Source organism: Octopus bimaculoides, chromosome 26 (assembly GCF_046866305.1).
Source record: "Octopus bimaculoides isolate indiv1 chromosome 26, ASM4686630v1, whole genome shotgun sequence".
Taxonomy (NCBI): domain Eukaryota; kingdom Metazoa; phylum Mollusca; class Cephalopoda; order Octopoda; family Octopodidae; genus Octopus; species Octopus bimaculoides.
Window position 1 is genome coordinate 29486250 of NC_142953.1, and position 22500 is coordinate 29508749.

Here is a 22500-nt window from a genome sequence, read left to right on the forward strand (position 1 = left end):
CCTCCAGCACCACCACCACTTAAAACAGCAACAACAACAACAACATTTGTGCCACACTGATGCTTTCATTATTACTATTCATCTAATAAAGCCTTTGATGTGAAAAACGTCCTCTGCATCCGCCCCCCCCCCCTCCCAGCACCTCAACACCCCACCATCGACAACGCCAATAATCCAGGCTAATCTTGCAGAATGTTGAACTGCACCTTTAGTCATAGTGAAGACTGAAATAAGCTGCCACTAGACTGTTGTCTCCTTACCAAAGTTAGTGCTGCTGCTGCCGCCATGATGGGCTTTCCTTTTGCAGGAGTCGAATGTGAGTGCAATGCCTGTCCAAGAAAAGATTTATATTAAAAGAACTCACTTCGCCTGGAATCTAACCTAAACTGCAAGAGCAAGCTTTTCTACTTGTGCCTACATGAGAGAAAATATATAATCACTTACCTATGGGCTCCATTGTAATTATAAATGCTAGGGCCTCCACCATTGGTCCTTCCACTATCGCAACCTAAGAGTCATGCAAAATTCTAACCACACCAAACCATACACTCACAAACTCGCATATGCCTATACCCCCATATGCGAATTTAAAGGTTTAGGCACCTGTCCAATTCTTCTCCCTCTCCAAAACTCTCTTACACTTATCATCCCCCCACCCAATCTAAGCATCACTTTTACTGGTAGTCACCATTTACATGCAACATCTTTTGGACAAGGGACATAACTGTTGATGAAATCTCATCACTTAGTTACCTGCCACAACTTTGTTTCATCTCTTTCACAAAACCCACAAACTGCACGTGACACTCCCTCATGGCCAGTAACGAAGAGCAGCTGCTATTTTTTGCCATATCAGCCACTCTGATGAGTATAGTTCTTTAATAATAGTCTGATCACCTAACATCCTATGGAAAATTGGCTTTAGTGGATTTATACTTCGATTAATATACATATATAATTCAAGTAATGCCACATCTAATGACAGAAAGAAATAGGTACATATCTTACTCTGTACTCCACAATAATAGTAAACCACCATTTCTTACTGAAATTCTATCTCATTCTCCTTCTGACAATGCAGTAGATTGCTGCTATATGAATAGCAACTTCTTGTTTTGCACATCATATAACACTTGTGCTTCTGTTCTCGAAACAGTTGTAAAAGAAATTCTACACACCTTATTTCCTTCCTTCTCATGCACCAACTCGGCCATAAGTATTATAATCTAACTCGATACCAGTTATTTTGTTTGTTTATACTTTTATCTTATTACACATATATGTGAAAGTGTGTAGCTTAGTGGTTAGGAGTGTTTTGGCTCACGATCATCAGGTCGTGAGTTCCATCCCCAGCGGTGCATTGTGTCCTTTATTTCACATTGCAGCAGTCTACTCACCTGGCAAAAATGAGTAGTACCTGTTTTCTTATAAAGAGCCATCCTTGTCCCATCTTCAGACAACACTGAATGTCCCTGAGAACCCTTTACTGTTCAGAATATTTTATCAAATGTTAAGTTTATTTATCTCCATTGTTTTGAATTAATCCTGGATTATCTCATAGATCTGAGATTTCGAATGATCTGATTGTTTACTTTTAGAATGACATTGTAGGATAGGTGTGAGAGACCAGCTCTGGCTGGTTTGAACTGAAAACAAGTAGAATATTTACATATGTCTATATGTGTGTATGCAGTGGTCTGCCCACACCAACCAGCAGGCAGGCATCATGCAAAAGCTACAACAATGCTAGGAAGCATATTTTCACCAGCAGTGTATCACAACATGTTTAAAGTCTGATCTACACGGTGATACATAGCTATCACAGAAGGCACTTTTAACTCAGTTACCACAACCCCAAAAGCTGATACCTCCATCACCACCACCACCACCACCACCTATATTTCATTAGTGTTAATATACCTATAATAATAATTCACCTGAATTAGCACTTTAATGTTAATATCAATTAATGTTCTCGTAATTTGGCATTGCTGGGCCGATAATTAATACAATACTGTCATTTTGATGTCGGAAAATGGTTGCTACGGATGATTATTTAGTGGTTTGTCTTTATACTAATTATCATTAACAATTATTACTATTAATGTTGTTATATTGCAGAATCATTAGAGCACTGTCAGAATGCTGTCAGAATGGTATTTCTTGCAGCTCTTTATGTTCTGAGTTCTAATCCCACCGAGTTCAGCTTTGCCTTTTATTCTTTCAGGGTCAGTAAAATAAAGTACCAGTCGCGTACTGGGGTGGAAGTAATTGACTTGCTCCCTTTCTTTCACACACACACACACACACACACACACACACATACAGGCATGTGCCTCACACACACATGCATGCTCACTCGTACATAGAAACACATGTCAATGATTTCTCATTCAGTTTTCTTTCACAGTGAAAAAAAAAAGCAATTCATTCTCTATGACCTTCACACACAGACACACACACACACACAAACACATGCATGCACACACACACACACACATGCAAGCTCATGTACATACACAATCTTTCATTCAGTTTTCATCCTCATACTAAACCTCACTCACCCATCCATACACCCAACCAACCACCCCTAGCCATCCATAGCTTCCTCTCTCTCCCCCCTCCCCCTCTCTTTCTCTCCCTCTCCCTCTCCCCCTCTCTCTTTCTCTCCCTCTCCCTCTCTCTTTCTCTCCCTCTCCCTCTCTCTTTCTCTCCCTCTCTCTTTCTCTCCCTCTCCCTCTCTCTCTCCCCCTCTCCCTCTCCCTCTCTCTCTCCCTCTCTCCCTCTGGGCATGAAACAAGAGAATGTAAACTATTTCTCATTCAGTCCTCTTTCACATTAAAACTCATTCACTCTCTACTCATTCTCTCTCCACAAACCTTATGTCACACACACACACACACACACACACACACACACACACACACACACACACACACACACACAATCTCTCCTTCAGTTTTGATTCTCCCACTAAAACTCACTCTCTCATCGTCTCTTACTCTTTCTTTCTCTTTTTGCAGGACATGAAATGAGAGAATGTGCTGATGGACGATACTGTGAACAATGTGAAGACACCTCTTACCAACCAAACAGTAACAAATATGGCGATAAATGTCGTCTAAGGTCAGCAGAATTTGCATTTTAGGGGGGAGGGGAATGGGGGTTTTTTTGTTGCTATTTTGTTGTTGTTTTTATTGTTCCTTTTATCTTTTTTTTTTCTTGATTTTCTGAATTTATTTTATTTATTTCCAGTTCAATATCTGCTTCTGTTTCGATCAATTTCAAATTCATTTTTTTTTCCTCCAGATTAATATTCAAATCAGTTCAGTTTGTCTCTTCTTTCCATATCATCATCATCATCATCATCATCATCATCATTGTTGTTATTGTTGTTGTTGTCATCATCACTACCACCATCATTGTTATCATCATCATCATCATTACCACCATCACCACCACCATGATCACCATCATCACTACCACCACCACCATCCTCATCACCACCACCATTATCATCATCATCACCTTCATCACTACTACCACAATCACCATCATCATCATCATCATCACCATCAGCATCACCGTGACTGAAACATAGCAGAAAACCTCATTGTGACTTTTCCCGACATGGATGGAAGCAACCATTTCCAAAGATACATTTTATCTAAATAAGAAATTGTGACAATAAAATTCTTTACTTTTATTTATTCATTTATTGGTTCAGAATGGAAGTCTCCTTTGATTAAAACACAGCTTCTGTTTTCACTGACCCCCTGAAGAATGAAAGGTATTTCTGAATTTGGCTGGGCTTGAACTCAGTGCATAAAGATCTCTAGAGCTTATTATAAACTGCAAGGCATCTTGTTAGATATTTTAACTTTCCTGCCAGTCTGTTGCCTATAATAATAGTGATAATGATGATGATGATAATAATAAGAGCACTCGGAGAGCGCAAACCTCTGCCAAGGCAACACCAACGTCCTCTCAACGATTGGCCAGAGATGATTTTTAGAACGAGAATATCTGAAATAAACTCGACTGCTCTCACAAATGAGAATACTAAAAATGAACCCGACCACTCTCAAAAATTAAGTAAAAAAGCCAGAAAAATAATCCTGAATCTTTGTTTGGTACTGGATCGATTCCAAAATCTAATCAGTTTGTGCCAGTCATGAGGCCAAACATCCCTGAAAGTTTCATCTGAATCCATCCAGTGCTTCTTGGGATATCTTGTCCATGGACAAACAAATGCAACTGAAAACAATACCTCTGCCTTCGTGAAGGGGCAGAGGTAATAATCCTTTCTACTAACAGCACAAAGCCTGGAAGGGAACTAGTCAATTATATCGACCCCAGTGCATAACTGGTACTTGATTTATTGACCCTGAAAGGATGAAAGGCAAAGACCTTGTTGGAATTTGAATTCAGAATGTAAAGACACATGAAATGGTGCTAAGCATTTCGCCCAGTGTGCTAACGATTCTTCCAGCTCGCTGCCTTATCATCATCATCATTTGATGTCCATGCTGGAATGGGTTGGACAGTTTGACCAGGGCTGGTAAGCTGAAGGGCTACACCAGATTCCCAGACTCCAGTCTGATCTGGTATGGTTTCTACAGTAGGATGCCCTTCCTGATGTCAACCACTCCCAGAGTGTAACGGGTGCTTTTTATGTTGTAGTTACATGACACCAGCATCAGTTACATTGCCTCCATGAAGACCAACGATATATATATATATCGAGAGAGGGAGAAGTAAGATTATCTCCACTATACTGGGGTGCATATAAATGCCTTATAATTAATAATAATAATCCTTTCTACTCTAGGCACAAGGCCTGAAATTTGGTGGAAGGGGGCCAGTCGATTAGATCGACCCCAGTACACAACTTGTACTTAATTTATTGACCCCGAAAGGATGAAAGGCAAAGTCAACCTCAGCGGAATTTGAACTCCGGATGTAAAAACAGACGAAATACCATTAAGCATTTCACTCAGTGTGCTAACATTTCTGCCAACTTGCCACTAAATTCTTAACATTATTTAAGCAGAAGGCCCAAAATTTGGTGGAAGTGCATGTTAGTTAAATGCATAATTATAATGAACCCAGTACGTGACTGGTACTTTATTTTATCGACCCAGGAAAGATGAAAGGCAAAAACTTGTCTCGGTGGATTTGAACTCAGAATGTAAAAGAGCCGTAACAAATTAAACAAAGCCTTTTGCCCTCCACTCTAACTGCTCTGAGCTGTTTTTTCCTCACAGGACTTTCCATTGTGTATTAATTTAAAAAATTTTTTTAACCAAGAACAATAAATAAAACCAAACAAAAAGAAAACAAGAATAAATTAAGAAATAAAAACAAAGAATTAAACAAATATAAAAAAGACTGTGTTTTGTAATTTTGTTGATCAAATAAACTGTCTCTTTGAAAACAGTTGCTTCCACCCCTGTACCGATTCTCCACCCTGCACATTACTACCCAAAACAACCACCCCAGTATCAGCAACAACAGCAACACCATCATCATCATCATTATCATCATCGACGACATCAACAACAATATCTTTTCATGCTGGTCGTTAGAAGATATTTTCTCTTTACATGTTAATTAAGTGGTGTGGAGAGTATTTCCCTTGATTGCGTTTGTTCGTTGTTTAGAAGGAAACATACATACATGCATGCATGCGTATATATAGTCTCTGACACCATGCATACAATACACACACATGCACACACGCATACACTCTGCTGTCTCCCTAACTCTCTGTATCTCTCTTTGTATATATATGTATATATATATATATATATATATATATATATATATGTGCGTATGTGTATAATAGCAGAGAGAGGGAGACACATGCAAGCAAACATGCATGTGTGTGTGTATATATATATATATATATACATATATATATACACACACGTGTGTATATATATATATATATATATATATATACATATATATATACACACACATATATATATATTTACACATACATGTGTACACATAAGAGGCAAACACATGCACACTTACATATGCATATGCACACACATACATGTATATATAGACACACAAGCATATACATATAGGAGCATACACTCGTCCACTTATGTATGCACACATATATATATGCCCACATGTACGTATAGACGTATACACCGAAATATCGAAGTATGTATATATACATGTGTGTGTGTGTGTATACACATGCACGTAAATTTTGTTTATATACACACACACACACACACACACACACACAGACACATACCGACGCATATTCTTGCATATAACCAAGGAAATGATTTTTAATTAATAGTTGATTAAAATAAATTAATATATAAACTGAGAAAATTTTTTTTAAAAACATTTGAATCCCCACCCTCTGCCCCACCTCCAACAACCCACCCCCCAAACAATTAATTTTTTTGATGTGTTTGTTGCATTTTATATCTATTATTTTGGGGACAGAAAAGAAAAGCAATAAAGACAAAACAAAAAATAAGAAGAAAAAAAGCATAACTAAAATAACATGTTTCTAACAGAGATGCTCAGGCGTGGCTGTGTGGTAAGGAATTTGACTTTGTAACAATGCAGTTCCAGGTTCAAATCCATTGACAGTACTTTAGAACAGTGGTTTTCAACCAAGGCCCGTCTGGCCCTTCGGGGTCCATATAAGATTTTGTTATAAAGTTTATGTTCAATAAATTGGTCATACTTCTACAATAGGCATAGGCGTGTCTGTGTGGTAAGAAGCTTGCCTCCCAACCACATGGTTCTGGGTTCAATCCCACTGATGGTGATGGTTAAAATATATATATATATAAGTGCAGGCACAGCTGTGTGGTATGAAGCTTGCTTGCCAACCACATGGTTCTGGGTTCAGTCCCACTGCATAATACTTTGAGCAAGTGTCTTCCACTATAGTCTTGGGCTGACCAAAGTCTTGTAACACGATTGGATTGATGGAAACTAAAAGAAGCCCGTCATATATATAGATATATATATATATATATTCTAGTCTCAGGCTGACCGAGGCCTTTGTGAGTGGATTTCATAGACGGAAACTGAAAGAAGCCCATCGTGTATATGTATGTGTGTGTGAGTTTTTGTGTTTGCGCTCCCCTCACAACATGACAACCAGTGTTGGTGTGTTTATGTCCCTGTGACTTAGCAGACTGGCAAAAGACACCGATAGAATAAGTACCAGGCTTTAAAAAAGAAAGACGAGTGCTAGGATTGATTCATTCAACTAAAAATTCTTCAAGGCAGTGCCCCAGCATGGCCTGCAACCTAACGACTGGAATGAGAATTATTTTTTATTTAGCAAAACATTCGTTTTTGCAAGATTTGAAAAATGGCTTATGTGTGTGTGTGTGTGTGTGTGTGTGTGTGTGTATTGTGTTTGTGTGTTAAGGATCTCACCATATCTTCATGGATTTCTGATGGAGTCATGCCTTTCAAATGAAGCTACTTTATGACAGCACGATACTCAGTTTTCTCCATTTTCCTTGTAAATTCAAAGATTGTTTATTCAAAAATCGGCAACAAAAAAAAAATTAAAATATCAGAATCATGAAAATGAGCAAGAATACTCCGAAAAGACTGTACTTACCAGAAAAAATTGTTTCAACTATATAGCAGTCCTGATTCTAGGTTAGGCTCAAAACTTTTCAGACACCCCTCATGTGTATGTATATATATATATATATATATATATATATATATATATATATATATATATATATATATATATATCCTATTATAAATTTGAGTGATGTTTCTCTGTCTGTTACACATTTATGTTTGTTAACTCCTCCTGGACAATTGATGCAAGGACAACAAAACTCAAACCAGCAACTCCCCTAATCCCAGGGAATGTCATAAGGTTGCCTAATTGGGGTCTCACTGACCCCCTTATTTTGGACCAAATCGGAGCAATGACAATGAATTTCATGCCATGAACTCCTAGGGAGTATCGTAAGGAGGTTCAATTTCTGAAAGGCTGCTTAAATGGGGCCCCACTGATCCCCTTATTTTCACTGCATTTACCTCACTCCTATGCCTATTGGTTAAACTATAATCAGCATCAGTGCTTAGCACATTTGCAGAAATAGGTTTGGCCATTCTAAATACCTCCATGACATTCAAATCGAGATAAGAGTTATAACTCTGAGTGTGGTGGTGTGGATATTTATATTTTGAAGTTTATGAAATTTATGTCTAGTATATATATGTGTGTGTGTATGTATACACACACATGAGGAGGTACTAAAAATGTCTTGGCTTTAAGGGTATCATAAAAGGCTTGGTTGGAGGCCCAACCTTCCAAGTTCTTTTACAGGGCTTAGAAAAACTGAAGGACCACTTACTGAGTGTGTGAATGTGAGAGGGGAATAGGTTGGATAAAATCATGGTTGATTGATTCTCCTGTATTTTCTTTTTGACCCAAAGCCAGGAACTTTTCAACATCTCATAGAAGTTTCCAAACTGTTTCCCATCAATCAAATTCACTCTCAAGGCATCAATTGGCCCAGGTCTCTTGTAGAAGACACTGGTCCAGAGTTCTGTGCAGTAGAACTGAACCTGAAACCACATGGTTCAGAAGCAAACTTCTTAACCATTTGGCCAAACTTTAGACTCATTGAAATATTAGTGCAGGAGGTAGGAGTCAATAGAAAACCGTGGCATTCCAACCCATCTGTTAGTGGAATCGGTAGTCAATATAATCGACCCTACACCCGACGTGCCCCATAATCTCCCTAACCCTTGCTTTATCTCCTTTCTTCTTCTTCTCCGAAACAATTTGTGGTGGTGGCCTTGTGCTTATGTTCGTAAAAAGAAAATCATTATTTCAAATTTTTTTTGGTAGAAACAAACACTCACTATTCAAAAATTTTAGAATAATATTAATGTTAATGTTAATAATTATAATTATTATTATTATTGTTGTTATAATAATAAACTTGCTTTTTGTTCTCTGGTTTGGGGTTTTAATTCAAAACTCATTTGTTTAGTGTTTTTTTTTTTTGTTTTTTGGAAGGAGGTGGGTAGTTGCAGTTTTTTATGTTTCTTTTTTGGGGGGAGTTTTTCCACTAAAATATTTAAGTCAATAATATTAAAAAAAAAAACAAAAAAAAACAAGCCTTTCTATTAACTCAAAACAAAAAAAAATATTCAAAACCAATAATAATAATAATAATAATAATAATAATAATAATACTAACGAATGAAAATATGTGAAGATGATTCTGAAATTCTTTAGCTAATAAATAAATAAATGAATATGTATTTTTTTTGAAAAACAATATATGAACAAGGAATTTCGAAATAAAATTTAGAAAGAAAGAAACTTGAATTCTGCAACAACAACAACAGCAACAACGACTAACAAAGAGGCAAGCAAAATAAAGCAAAGTTTTGTATTGAAAAGAAGGAAGCAGAAGTTTTCTTATTTTTTTTTCTCTTTTTTTTTATGAGGTTTTTTTTTTTTTTTGAAATTGAGGTATTAAGAATGTAAAAAAAAACAAGAAAGAAAGAATGAAGAAGAAGGAGTAAAGTGAAGAGTTTTATTATCCAATCAGAAAGCAGAAACATTGTTTCATCTCTTGTCTTGGATTATTATTATTATAAAAGATATAATGAGAGGCTGTGGTTATCATCACTTTTGGAAAATAGTTAAGATGTTTGTTTGTGGGTGTGTCAGTATGTACACACACACACACACACACATTTCTAATGTGTATATTATAGAGAGGTATGTACAAAATTGTGTGTGTGTATATATATATATATATATATATATATATATAATATAGAGAGGTGTGTATATGTATAAAATATATAGAATTATATATGTATAGATATGTGTGGATGTGCATATGTGTATAATGTATAGAGAGCTATGTATATGTATGTGTGTGTGTGTGTGTATATATATATATATATATATATATATGTATATATCACATATGTAGAGGTATGTATATATGTGGGTGGGTCGGTGAATATTACAATTCATTTATTTTGTATTCACTTTTTCATACTGGTATTGATTATATGAATGTGTGTGTATGTTTATATATATATATATGTATATAGATGTGTTTGTGTGGATATCTGTTCATTTATTTGTTCTTCCTCCATTTTACCAGGCTAGCCTAGGTTAAACAAATATCTAAGTTGAGACATTGCTTTACAGCTGGATGCTCTTCCTGACGCTAACCCTTACCTGTTTTCCAAGTAAGGGATTTCCTATTTCTCTTTAGCTTTGATGGCACACAGCTAGCAGACAATTTATTTGGCAGGAGAAATGCCAACAGCAACAACACAGCTTCTACATCATAACATTCTAGTAAGCAAGCACAGATGTACACAAACACGTGAACACACACTGTTGATATATACACGCTTATATACACAGGCGCACACGTTTGGTGTGGTGTCTACGATGGACTCCTTTTTAGGTCTGTCTTCCAGATCCACTTGCAAAGCTTTGGCAGACCCAAGACTACAGCGGAAAGCATTTTTACAAAAGTCTGCTTGCCAGGTACTTGGTTGGTAAGCAAGCTTTTGAATTGCGCAGCTATATACAGATATAGACACGCATATAGACATATGCATACATACATACACACACACATTGGTAGAGGCCAGGAGAAGCTTGCTTCCCAGCCTTGAGGTTTCAGGTTTAGTCCCACTGCATGGCACCTTCTACTATAGCCCTGAGTCAACCAAAACCTTGTGAGTGGATTTGGTGGAGAGAAACTGAAAGAAGCCGGTTGCATGTGTCTACATAGACATATGTATGTATGTGTGTGTGTGTGTGTGTGTGTGTTGGGCCTCACAGGGGCAAAGTGGCTGAGTTCCTTTTGAGTGTTGGGCCTCACGGAGGCAATGACCGAGACCTTTGGCATTATGTCATGCTTGAGAAGAAGACTCATCAAGCTGAGCAAAATCGCAGCCATGGCAGATACTGGTGTCACGCAAATGGCACCCATGCCGGTGGCATGTAAAAGCACCTGTTACACTCTTGGAGTGGTTGGCATTAGGAAGGCATCCAGACAGAGAAAACCATGCTAAATCAGACCGGTGTCTGGTGCAACCTTCCAGCATGCCAGCACAGGTCAAACCATCCAACCCATGCCAGCATGAACAAACAGACGTTAAATGATGATGATGAGGTTGTGATAGTCTGTCCTTGTCTAGACCAGTTCTTGGCAACCCTTGATGCCACTGAACACTGATGTGTCACAAGATAATGCTAGGTGTGCCACAGTGTAATCTGAATATAATTTTTTTTCTCCCTATACTTTTAGTTATGTTTTTAGTTCAGGTGTACCACCGAATTTTGAAAAGAAGTTAGGTGTGTCGCATCTGAAAAAAAGGGGGCGAAGCAATGATCTAGACATGATCTCATCACAGGATGGTTGGAAATGAAGCATTACCATCATACAAGTGAGATTGTTTACTTCCAGGTTTTTGTGACAAAAACATTACTGGCCATGGGAAAGTATTACCTTGCTGAGAAAACAGGTGTGGGTTGGTGACAGGAAGGGCATCCTGCTGCAGAAAATTTACCTCAACAAATTCCATCTGACATAGGTAAGCCTGGAAAAGAGGACATTAAATGGTACATATAAGGATATCTCTCGGTTTATTACTGGGCCTAGGAAAAGTGAAGGGACCACTGCAATAAGTGTGTGAATCTGAGAGAGGAATCATCATCATCGTTTAACGTCCGCTTTCCATGCTAGCATGGGTTGGACGATTTGACTGAGGACTGGTGAACCAGATGGCTGCACTAGGCTCCAATCTGATTTGGCAGAGTTTCTACAGCTGGATGCCCTTCCTAATGCCAACCACTCCGAGAGTGGAGTGGGTGCTTTTATGTGCCACTGGCACGAAGGTCAGTCAGGCAGTACTGGCAATGGCCACGCTCAAATGATATTTTTTACGTGCCACCTGCACAGGAGCCAGTCCAGCGGCACTGGCAACGACTTATGTCTTAGTTTTAATAGAAAGGTCAGCCCCATTGACCTTTAGCAGATTGACCAATGCTGATGCTAGCAAAAGGAAGAATCCCTTTTGAAACCCATCACCTGGCCAAAACGCTTCTTGTGATGGAGAGACCCTTGATAAACATATCCAAATGGCCAGAGGTCAGAAGGCAATGATAAACAAGGTCAAAGAATTGTGTTACTCTTGATAATGATGGTGACAATGATGATGATGATGATGGTGGTGATGATCATGTTGCAGTTGACAGTGATGGTGATGACAATGTTGATGATGATGATGATCAGACAACATGCTGTAAAGAACAGCAGCAGTCACTAGATTGTTTTACTAAAAGCAACTCATGTTTCATGTTTATGATACCAGTGACACACAGACACACACACACACACACACACACACACACACACACTCAGACTACTGTCATGTTATTGTTGGTGTTCTTGTTGTTCTCCTTCTACATGTTGAATAGAAACTGTTTCTGCTGTGAGTGGGTGTATACATATCTGTGTATACATATGTATGGTTGTTTGTATGCATGTGTGTCTATGTGGATGTACAAACACACACACTTACACATTTGAAAATATGTGTGTGTATAAGCACACGCATATATATATGAAATACACACACACATTGTTTGATAAAAGCTAATGCATGAAACTCTTGGCCTTTGAGTCACTCTGTTGCTCCTACTGAATGTTAATGTGTGTTTCAGCATATGTGTGCTTGTGTGTGTGTGTGTGTATATATATATATATATATATGTATATATATATATATGTATATATATATAAATTATATTTTCCTGTAAATATATGAAAATGCGTGTTTGTGTGTTTATATAGATGTTTGTGTGTGTGTGTGTGTGCATTTCTGCATATGTACGCATGTGTATATAAAAATTATGAATACATATACTTATATGAAAATGCATGTGAGTATATATGTGTGTGTGTGTGTGTGTGTGTGTGTGTGTGTGTGAATGTATGTATGTTATTATATACGTTGCCTGCTATCCGAAGACATCAGCTGAGGTAACAGCAGGAACTCTGACAACAACAACAACCATAATAAGAACAATGGAAAGAATATAGTTTCTTTTTTATATTCATATATCAGGTTATGTAGGGATGGTGGGGGTGTTGTATATACATCTCTCTCTTTCTTTCTCTCTCTCTCTATATATATACACACACGCATACACACAAACACATGTCTGTGTGTATATCTATGTATACATACATGCATTTGTATGTATGTATGTGTGTGTGTGTGTGTGTATATATGTATATATATATACTCACATATTTATTTTTACATATATATATATTTCAGTCCTCAGTCACACCGTCCAACCCATGCCAGCATGGAAAGCAGACATTAAATGATGATGATATGTATATACACACACAGTTTGTCATACATATAATCATATTACAGCTCAATATATATATATATATATATATATATATATATATATATAAGAGAGAGAGAGAGAGAGAGAGAGAGAAAGAATATGGTGTTATAGAGTTTAGTATGTGTATTCACACATCTTATACACACCACATGCAGATATGTATATATATGTGTGTGTATATATATATATATATATATATATATATATATATATCATCATCATCATCATCATCGTTTAACGTCCGCTTTCCATGCTAGCATGGGTTGGACGATTTGACTGAGGACTGGTGAAACCGGATGGCAACACCAGGCTCCAGTCTGATTTGGCAGAGTTTCTACAGCTGGATGCCCTTCCTAACGCCAACCACTCAGAGAGTGTAGTGGGTGCTTTTACGTGTCACCCGCACGAAAACGGCCACGCTCGAAATGGTGTCTTTTATGTGCCACCCGCACAAGCCAGTCCAGGGGCACTGGCAACGATCTCGCTCGAAAATCCTACAGGAGCCAGTCAGGCGGTACTGGCAACGGCCACGCTCAAAATGGTGCATCTCATGTGCCACCCGCACAAGAACCAGTCCAGGGGCACTGGCAACGATCTTACTTGGCTTGCCGGGTCTTCTCACGCACAGCCCATTTCCAAAGGTCTCGGTCCGTAGTCATCGCCTCGGTGAGGCCCAATGTACGAAGGTCTTGCCTCACCACCTCAGCCCAGGTCTTCCTGGGCCTACCTCTTCCACGGGTTCCCTCAACTGTTAGGGTGTGGCACTTTTTCACGCAGCTATCCTCCTCCATTCTCACCACATGTCCATACCAGCGCAATCGTCTCTCTTGCACGCCACAACTGATGCTTCTAATGTTCAGCTTTTCTCTCAAGATACTTACACTCTGACGGGTATTCACATTGACATTACACATCCAACGGAGCATACTGGCTTCATTCCTTGCGAGCTTACGTATGTCCTCAGCAGTTACAGCCCATGTTTCACTGCCATGTAGCATGGTTGTTCGTACGCATGCGTCATACAGTCTGCCTTTTACTCTGAGTGAGAGTCCCTTTGTCGCCAGCAGGGGTAAGAGCTCTCTAAACTTTGCCCAGGCTATTCTTATTCTAGCAGCTACACTTTCAGCGCACCCACCCCCACTACTAACTTGGTCGCCCAGATAGCGGAAGCTATCGACTACCTCTAGTTTTTCACCCTGGAATGAGATAGAAGTTGTTTCCTGTTTGTTTGCAGTCTTTATTGCACCTGAACATCTGCCACAAACAAAAACTAACTTGCTAGTTAACCTGCCTTTGATGTTGCTGCACCTCTTATGTGTCCATAGCTTGCACCGGGTACATCTTATAGAGTTACTACCTACTCCTTTTCTACATACTGAGCAGGGCCATCTACCTGAAGGGGTTTGTGTTTTATCTACCTTCCTACTTATTAGGATTTTGGTTTTAGCTAGGTTGACTCTAAGGCCCTTCAATTCTAGACCTTGCTTCCACACCTGAAACTTCTCCTCTAGTTCTGATAGTGACTCCGCAATTAGGGCAAGGTCATCAGCATAGAGGAGCTCCCAGGGGCAACCTGTCTTGAACTCCTCTGTGATTGCCTGGAGGACTATGGTAAATAATAGGGGGCTGAGGACGGAACCTTGGTGGACCCCTACCTCTACCCGGAATTCATTGCTGTACTCATTTCCAACCCTCACCTTACTGGCAGCATCTCTGTACATGGCTCGCACAGCTCTCACTAACCATTCTTCTATCCCAAGTTTCCTCATTGACCACCAGATAAGGGATCGGGGGACCCTGTCAAAGGCTTTCTCCATGTCAACGAAAGCCAGGTACAGAGGTTTATCCTTAGCTAGGTATTTCTCCTGCAACTGTCTCACTAGAAATAAGGCATCAGTAGTGCTTTTACCTGGCACGAACCCAAACTGCATCTCATCTAAATTGATTCGCTCCCTAATTAGTTGGGCTATGACCCTCTCTGTAACTTTCATAACCTGATCTAACAGCTTGATGCCTCTGTAATTATTTGTATCTAAAGCGTCCCCTTTACCTTTGTAGCAGTTGACTATGATGCTGCTACACCAGTCATAGGGTATGACTCCTTCGTGTATCACCTGGTTCGTAATACGGGTGACTAGGCTATAGCCAACACTGCCAGATATTTTGAGCATCTCTGCAGTGATTCCTGATGGGCCGGGGGCTTTCCCGGTCTTCATACTCTTAATTGCTTTATCTACCCTGGTACTATCAACTCGGATAGCTGGTCCCTCTATTGGGTCGACATAAGGCAGGCTCTCTTTCTCCCATTCATTCTCTTTATTAAGCAATCTATCGTAGTGGCATCTCCAGACCTCTTTCTTTGCATCCTCATTTAATGCAAGCGTACCATCATCCATGCGAACACATTTCTCTCCTACAACATCACTATTCTCTCTCCTACACTGTCTTGCAACACGAAATACCTATATATATATATGCACATATATACATATGTATGTATATCAGGCAAACAAGTTGTGTGGGACCCTGAATCAGACTGTTTAAAAAAAAACAATAATAATAATAATAAATGATGGTGATGATATATATTGAATCATACACACCGATATATACACTCGCATTTATACACAAATACAGTGGGGACTTACTGTGTCATAAAGCAGTTTTTTCTTCTTTTTTTTTTTCAAATATTTATAAGTGCACGCATATGTTTATTTGCATACACAGACATTCTCAAATGAATATAGAGAAATGTATATATATATCCATACATTCAGTTATATCCTCTTACACACACACTCACACATACACACACACACACACACACATATATACACATGCATATATATATATATATATATATATAAATGAATGTGTGTGTATAACAATGCAAACAGGAAACATAGAACTCAAAACAAGAGTATGTGTGTGTATATATATATATATATATATATATATATATATATATACCTTTTATTAATATGTAAATATGTAGCAGAAGTAAGTAAATATATATGTGTGTGTGTGTGTGTGTGTGTGTGTATAGCTTATTGTTTATATGTTATATGTAATGAAAGAAGAATGCAAGTAACATGATATCCGACAGAATTTATGAGGAACATGTCATATAACATGACACGTGTGATAATATTTCTGTCTGTGCATCTTTGAGTGTATGTATGTATATTTATACAAAAACTATGGTTTGGACCATCTAGATCATCATCTTTAGGAACTATCAGCAAAAACATAGTGTGTAGACACGCATGCATGTGTGTATGCGTATATGCACACACAATGTATTTCGATAACTTGAATTACCCAGTGACGTGAATGAACGAATACATGAAACGAACTGTGAAGGGGAAAAAGTGAAAAATTTTGCCCTTCAGTATTTAGCTTGTGTCTAGATTCAGTCAACTTAATAAACTAATAAACGTGCTTATAGGTGTAGGTGTGGCCATGTGGTAAGAAGCATGGTTCTGGGTTCAGTTCCACTGCATGGCACCTTGGGCAAGTGTCTTCTAGTATAGCCTTAGGTCAGCTAAAGCCTTGTGAGTGGAGTTCGTAGATGGAAACTGAACAGAGCCTATTGTATGCATACACAGGGTGCGTAAGATATTTGAGGGCAGATTGATGTTTACCAAAAACGGATCTATATAATAACAGATAACTTTATTTATCAAAAAATGCCATGAGGATAAAAACAAACCTTCTTTTCTTTCATGTTATTCAATAAAGCCACCTTCAGTTTCAACAACTGCTTCTATATGAGATCTAAATCATCTACATACTCGAATCAAGTGGTCCTGGTTCATTTTGGACATTATTCTGACTATGGCAGCCTTCAAAGAATCTTTGGTGATATGGGAGTTTTCGTTGACCTCTCTAACTCTCTCTCTCCCTCTCTCTCTCTCCCTCTCTATCTCTCTATCTATCTATCTCTCTCTCGCTCTCTCTACAACGCCCCACATGTAATAGTCCAATGGATTGAGATTTGGGGAATTAGGAGGCCAAATGTTTGGGGTTATGTGATCATGGAAATTTTGAGCCATCCATTCCTGTGTTACTAGAGCCATGTGTGATACTGCAGAGTCTTTCTGAAACACAATATGACCTTCCATTGCATACGCCGTCTATTCAGGGCTTAGCAATTATTTCCAGGACTTCAATGTAGGAGGCAGAGTTAACTGTAAGGCCTTGTGGAAATCAGGAAGGAGGCATCACATGTCCTTCATTGCTGACAATGAAGAACATGTGATGACACAGTGTCTGCCCTTCCTTAATGTCAATCAATCTACTAATTAAACTGGGTGTTTTTTTATGTGGCACCAGCACCAGTGAGGTCACCTAAAAACTCACAACACAAGACATTTCCACTGAGGAGGTGGAGTAGTTTTAAGAGAGATGGCTTAATGCCAGGTTAAAATATGATAAAGGAACAGCAACAGGTGTAAGATAAATACTTCTACCTCTCTATCTAACTCTTCACTAATTTAATTCATCTCCTGTCTATATATCTGGTGTATATATTCCTCAAGAAACCAGTCTGTCACAAGATCACTCATTTTTTGCCAGCTGAGTGGACTGGAGCAACATGAAATGAAGTGTTTTGCTCAAGAACACATCACCCAGTCCAGGCAATCAATACCACAATCTCACAATCACGAGTCCAACACGCTAACTCAAAGGGTTACTCTTTTACTTGTTTCAGTCATTTGACTGCGGCCATGCTGGAGCACCACTTTTAGTCGAGCAAATCGACTCCAGGACTTATTCTTTGTAAGCCTAGTACTTATTCTATCAGGCTCTTTTGCCGAACCACTAAGTTACGGGGACATAAACACACCAGCATCGGTTGTCAAACGATGTTGGCGGGACAAGCACAGACACACAAACATATACACACACACACACATACATATATATACATATATACGACAGGCTTCTTTCAGTTTCCGTCTACCAAATCCACTCACAAGGCTTTGGTCGGCCCGAGGCTATATAGTAGAAGACACTTGCCCAATGGTGACACGCAGTGGGACTGAACCCAGAACCATGTGGTTGGTAAGCAAGCTACTTACCACACAGCCACTCCTACGCCTGACAATTTTTTATCTATAGACCCCTTTGATTACTATTTTACTCTGGTGGACCCCCCCCCCCCCCCAACAGCCATTCAATGTTTAAAAACTAGTTTTATAGATACTTCTTTCAAAACTCCTATTTTGTTTTTTTCATGTATTAATTTGTGTTAGTCTGATCTATGTCAAATTAGAGAAAAAGAAACCCAGCTGTTTCTTGCAATACATACGAATATGCACATCTTAAGCAAACTTTTTTTCCAGGGGCCCCGTAGAATATTACTGTGGATCCCCAATTTACTGTATTGTTTTGTGGACCCTCAGAGGCCATATGGAGCCCTGTTGAAAACCACTGCAGTCAATAACCTACACACTTCTACTGTTGGAAACTGGCCCTGTGCCCCCTTATGATGTTGACTAACCAATCTATCCACCTGTCTCTCCTCCTATCTCTTTATCCACCTGTCTCTCCTCCTATCTCTTTATCCACCTGTCCAAACGTTGTCTATCTCTGCCTCCTCATCCATCATCAACTTTTAAATATTTTAATCAGCAATAAAATACTTTTTTTTTAATATATATTCACCCTTTCGATATCATATCTCTGTCGATATTCTCCCCTCTATTTCAATTAAATTTTAAAAATAAAAGAATAATCTAATGAAATAAAGTTTCGTCATTTACTTAACCGGTGTTTGGCATATTACTTGATATGAAATTTTAATTTAGATCACTTTTAAAACAGGAAGTTTGCATCAGAGAAGCAAGGATAGTCTCAAGTGGGTTAATACCAAAATATTATTAAACTTACGTTTATATATTCATTTTGCAAGATTCTTGATGTGAAATTGTGTGTTGAAACAGATATTGTTGTTTTAGGGGATGGTCATGTTGCCAGTTTAGCCAATAAAAACAAACGCACTATATGTTTGGTGTTAATTTGCTTCAGCTTTATTTTATATTAATCGTATTTCAGCCAGAGTTCTTTTGTCACACTTCTGTGACCTCATCAGTGGTCCTTTGCTTTCTTCTTTCTTATTTGTGTGTCTTTCCTTACTAACGATCACACGATTAATGTAAAAAATAAAATAAAGCTGAAGCAAATTAACACCAAACATATAGTGTGTGTGTTTTTATTGACTAAACTGGCAACATGATCATCCCCAAATACAGCAATAAGATTATGAAACTGTTTCAAATATATATCAATCTTTTATTTTAACCCTTTAACCCATTCAGATTACTCTATTAAATGTAATATTTATTTGCACAGTTTTCAATTAATCATGTCTTGTAGCTTTGAGATTTCAATGTTGCGATTGCTTGTTTTTAGAATGACATTGTAGGGTAGGTGTGAAAAGCCAGAATTTAGCTGATTTGACATAAAACAGGGAGAATATTTTGGTTGGATATGGTGGGCTTGAGTGGTGTTTTGTCTGCCGCTAAGTTCTGAGGTCAAATTCAGCCGAGGTCGACTTCGCCTTTCATCCTTTCAGGGTCAATAAATTATCTGTGAAACACTGGGGTCGATATAATCAACTTGTCCCCTTCCCCAGTATTGCTGCCCATGTGCCAACATGTGAAACCATTATTATTATTATTATTATTATTATTATTATTATTATTACTATATATTATAGTATTATAAGTAACACCACCACCACTACTGCTGATACTACTACTTACATAATTGTTGCTACTGCTACTACTACCACCACAACCATCACTTTTAATAATACTACCATTAATACCACCACGACTACTACAACTGGTGGTGGTGGTGGTACAGCTGCTGTTCATTGGTGCCACTTATTAAAACGGTAAATACTCTAATAATCTAGGTACAGCTGTATATCTGCTTTTAGTGGATTGGTATAGGTAGTAGTATTAATAGTGGTGGTGGTAGAGGCTCTAGTTGTTGTAGATCTGGCAGTGGTGATCATTTCGTTTTTTTATACTGTACATGTGTGTGTGTGTGTTGATGTATCATCATCATCATCATCGTCATCATTATTTAACGTCCATTTTCCTTATTTATATATGTATGTATATGTATGGATGAGCTTGTACATTTATATTTTATTTCTATATACTATAGATGTATATGTGTGGATGTGTATATATATATTTTATTTTTACATACTATGTATGTGTGTGTGGATGTATATATATTTTTATATAGTATGTATGTATATATGCGGATGTATATATATATATATATTTATATTTTATCTTTATATATTGTTTATATATGTATATGTATGGATGTGTATGTGTGTGTGTGTGTGCATGTATATATATTTATATTTTATATTTATAAATTATATATATGTTTGTTTATGTGTTTGTATAATGTGCAGACATATCTCTCTTTATATATATATATATATATATATATATACATATATAATCATATACATTCTGATGAATGAAAAGGGGATGTTTTTTAGACGTAATTATTCTCATGTATATACAAATACACACACGCACACACACACACACACGTGCATACACATGTATGTATGTATATTCCAGTACATAACTCTACACACATCTACACACACACTTCATTATTTCCATTTCCCTAAGTGGATTTCTTATTGATTATATAGACTTGTGCCATGATGGTAAAGTACTGGTATAATGGCAATGGGGGCTGCTAATGATGATGATGGTTATGGCCATGATAGTGATGATGATGATGATGACAGCAGTGGTCATTGTGGTGGTGGTGGTGGTGGTGGTGGTAGCAGGGACAGTGGGGGGGTGTTGGTGATGATGGTGACTGTTAAGACAGTGAGGGGAGGAATGGAGCTGATGATCGTTATGATGATGATGATGGTGGTGGTGATGGTTAGTGGAGATATCTCCTATCTGTTTTAGTCATTAGACTGTGGCCATGCTGGGGCACCACCTTGACGAATTTTTAGTTGAATGAATTCACTCCAGGACTTCTATTTTAAGTGTAGTACTTGTTCCATCATGCCCTTTTTGCCATGCTGCTAGGTTACAGGGATGTAAACAAACCAACACCGGTTGTCACGCAGTGCTGGGGGACGAACACAGACACAAAGACACATAGATAAATGTATATATGAGGGGCTTCTTTCGGTTTCCATCTGCTAAATCTGCTCAGAGAGATTTGGTTGCCACCATTCTAAAACTGTGTCGAAACACTTAGTTTTAGAATGGTGGCAGTTGATGAAGGAAATGTTCTCTATATGGCATGTGTGTTTTCTGTGCTCTGTTTATGTTCTGTTTCTCATTTTGTCCACGTTTTTTTGCAACGTCCTGTACCCAGATATGCATCTATATATACATGTAGATGAAGGTATGTACATACCTGTACGTATATATGCATATACTCACATATTACTTGTATTATATATATATATATATATGTATATATATATATATATATATATATATACACACACATATGTATATGCATATATTTGTGTGTCTGTTTGTCCCCTCACTATCGCTTGACAACTGATGTTGGTGTGTTTACATCCCCATAACATAGTGGTTCAGCAGAAGAGACTGATAGAATAAGTACTAGGCTTAATAAGTCTTGGGGTCGATTTGTTCAACTAAAGGTGGTGCTCCAGCATGGCCGCGGTCAAATTACTGAAACAAATAAAAGAATGTATCCAGTAATTGTTCCCTCTTTGAGCATTAGGCTAACAATATCAAGAGGAAAATATTAGTTAATGCCATGGACCTTGCCCCCTCCTGTTTTCCCCAGTATCTGACTGGTACTTTACTGACCCTGAAAGGATGAGAGATGAAGCTAACAATAGCAATGTTTGAACACAAGATTATAAAATCTTGCAAGGCTTTTTCGTTTTTTTTCCCCCCAAAACACTCCGACACAATTTTGCCTTTTATCTTTTCAGAGAAGTCGCAACGGAGTTGGATGTCATTTGTGAAATATGAATTATAAGGTTGTCAAGATTAAATTGACGAATA

At 38.0% G+C, this 22500-nt stretch overlaps 1 protein-coding gene across 7 annotated transcripts in view; it reads left to right on the top strand.

Moving 5' to 3' along the window:
* The window catches only part of LOC106871338 (uncharacterized), a 377312-nt gene that overhangs the window by 297214 nt on the left and 57598 nt on the right, over positions 1–22500 (top strand). For all 7 annotated transcript variants that reach the window (XM_052977038.2, XM_089342797.1, XM_089342798.1 and 4 more), the window contains one exon: positions 3024–3126. In XM_052977038.2, the coding sequence (XP_052832998.1) occupies positions 3024–3126 (103 nt within the window). The remainder of the gene's footprint in view (positions 1–3023; positions 3127–22500) is intronic.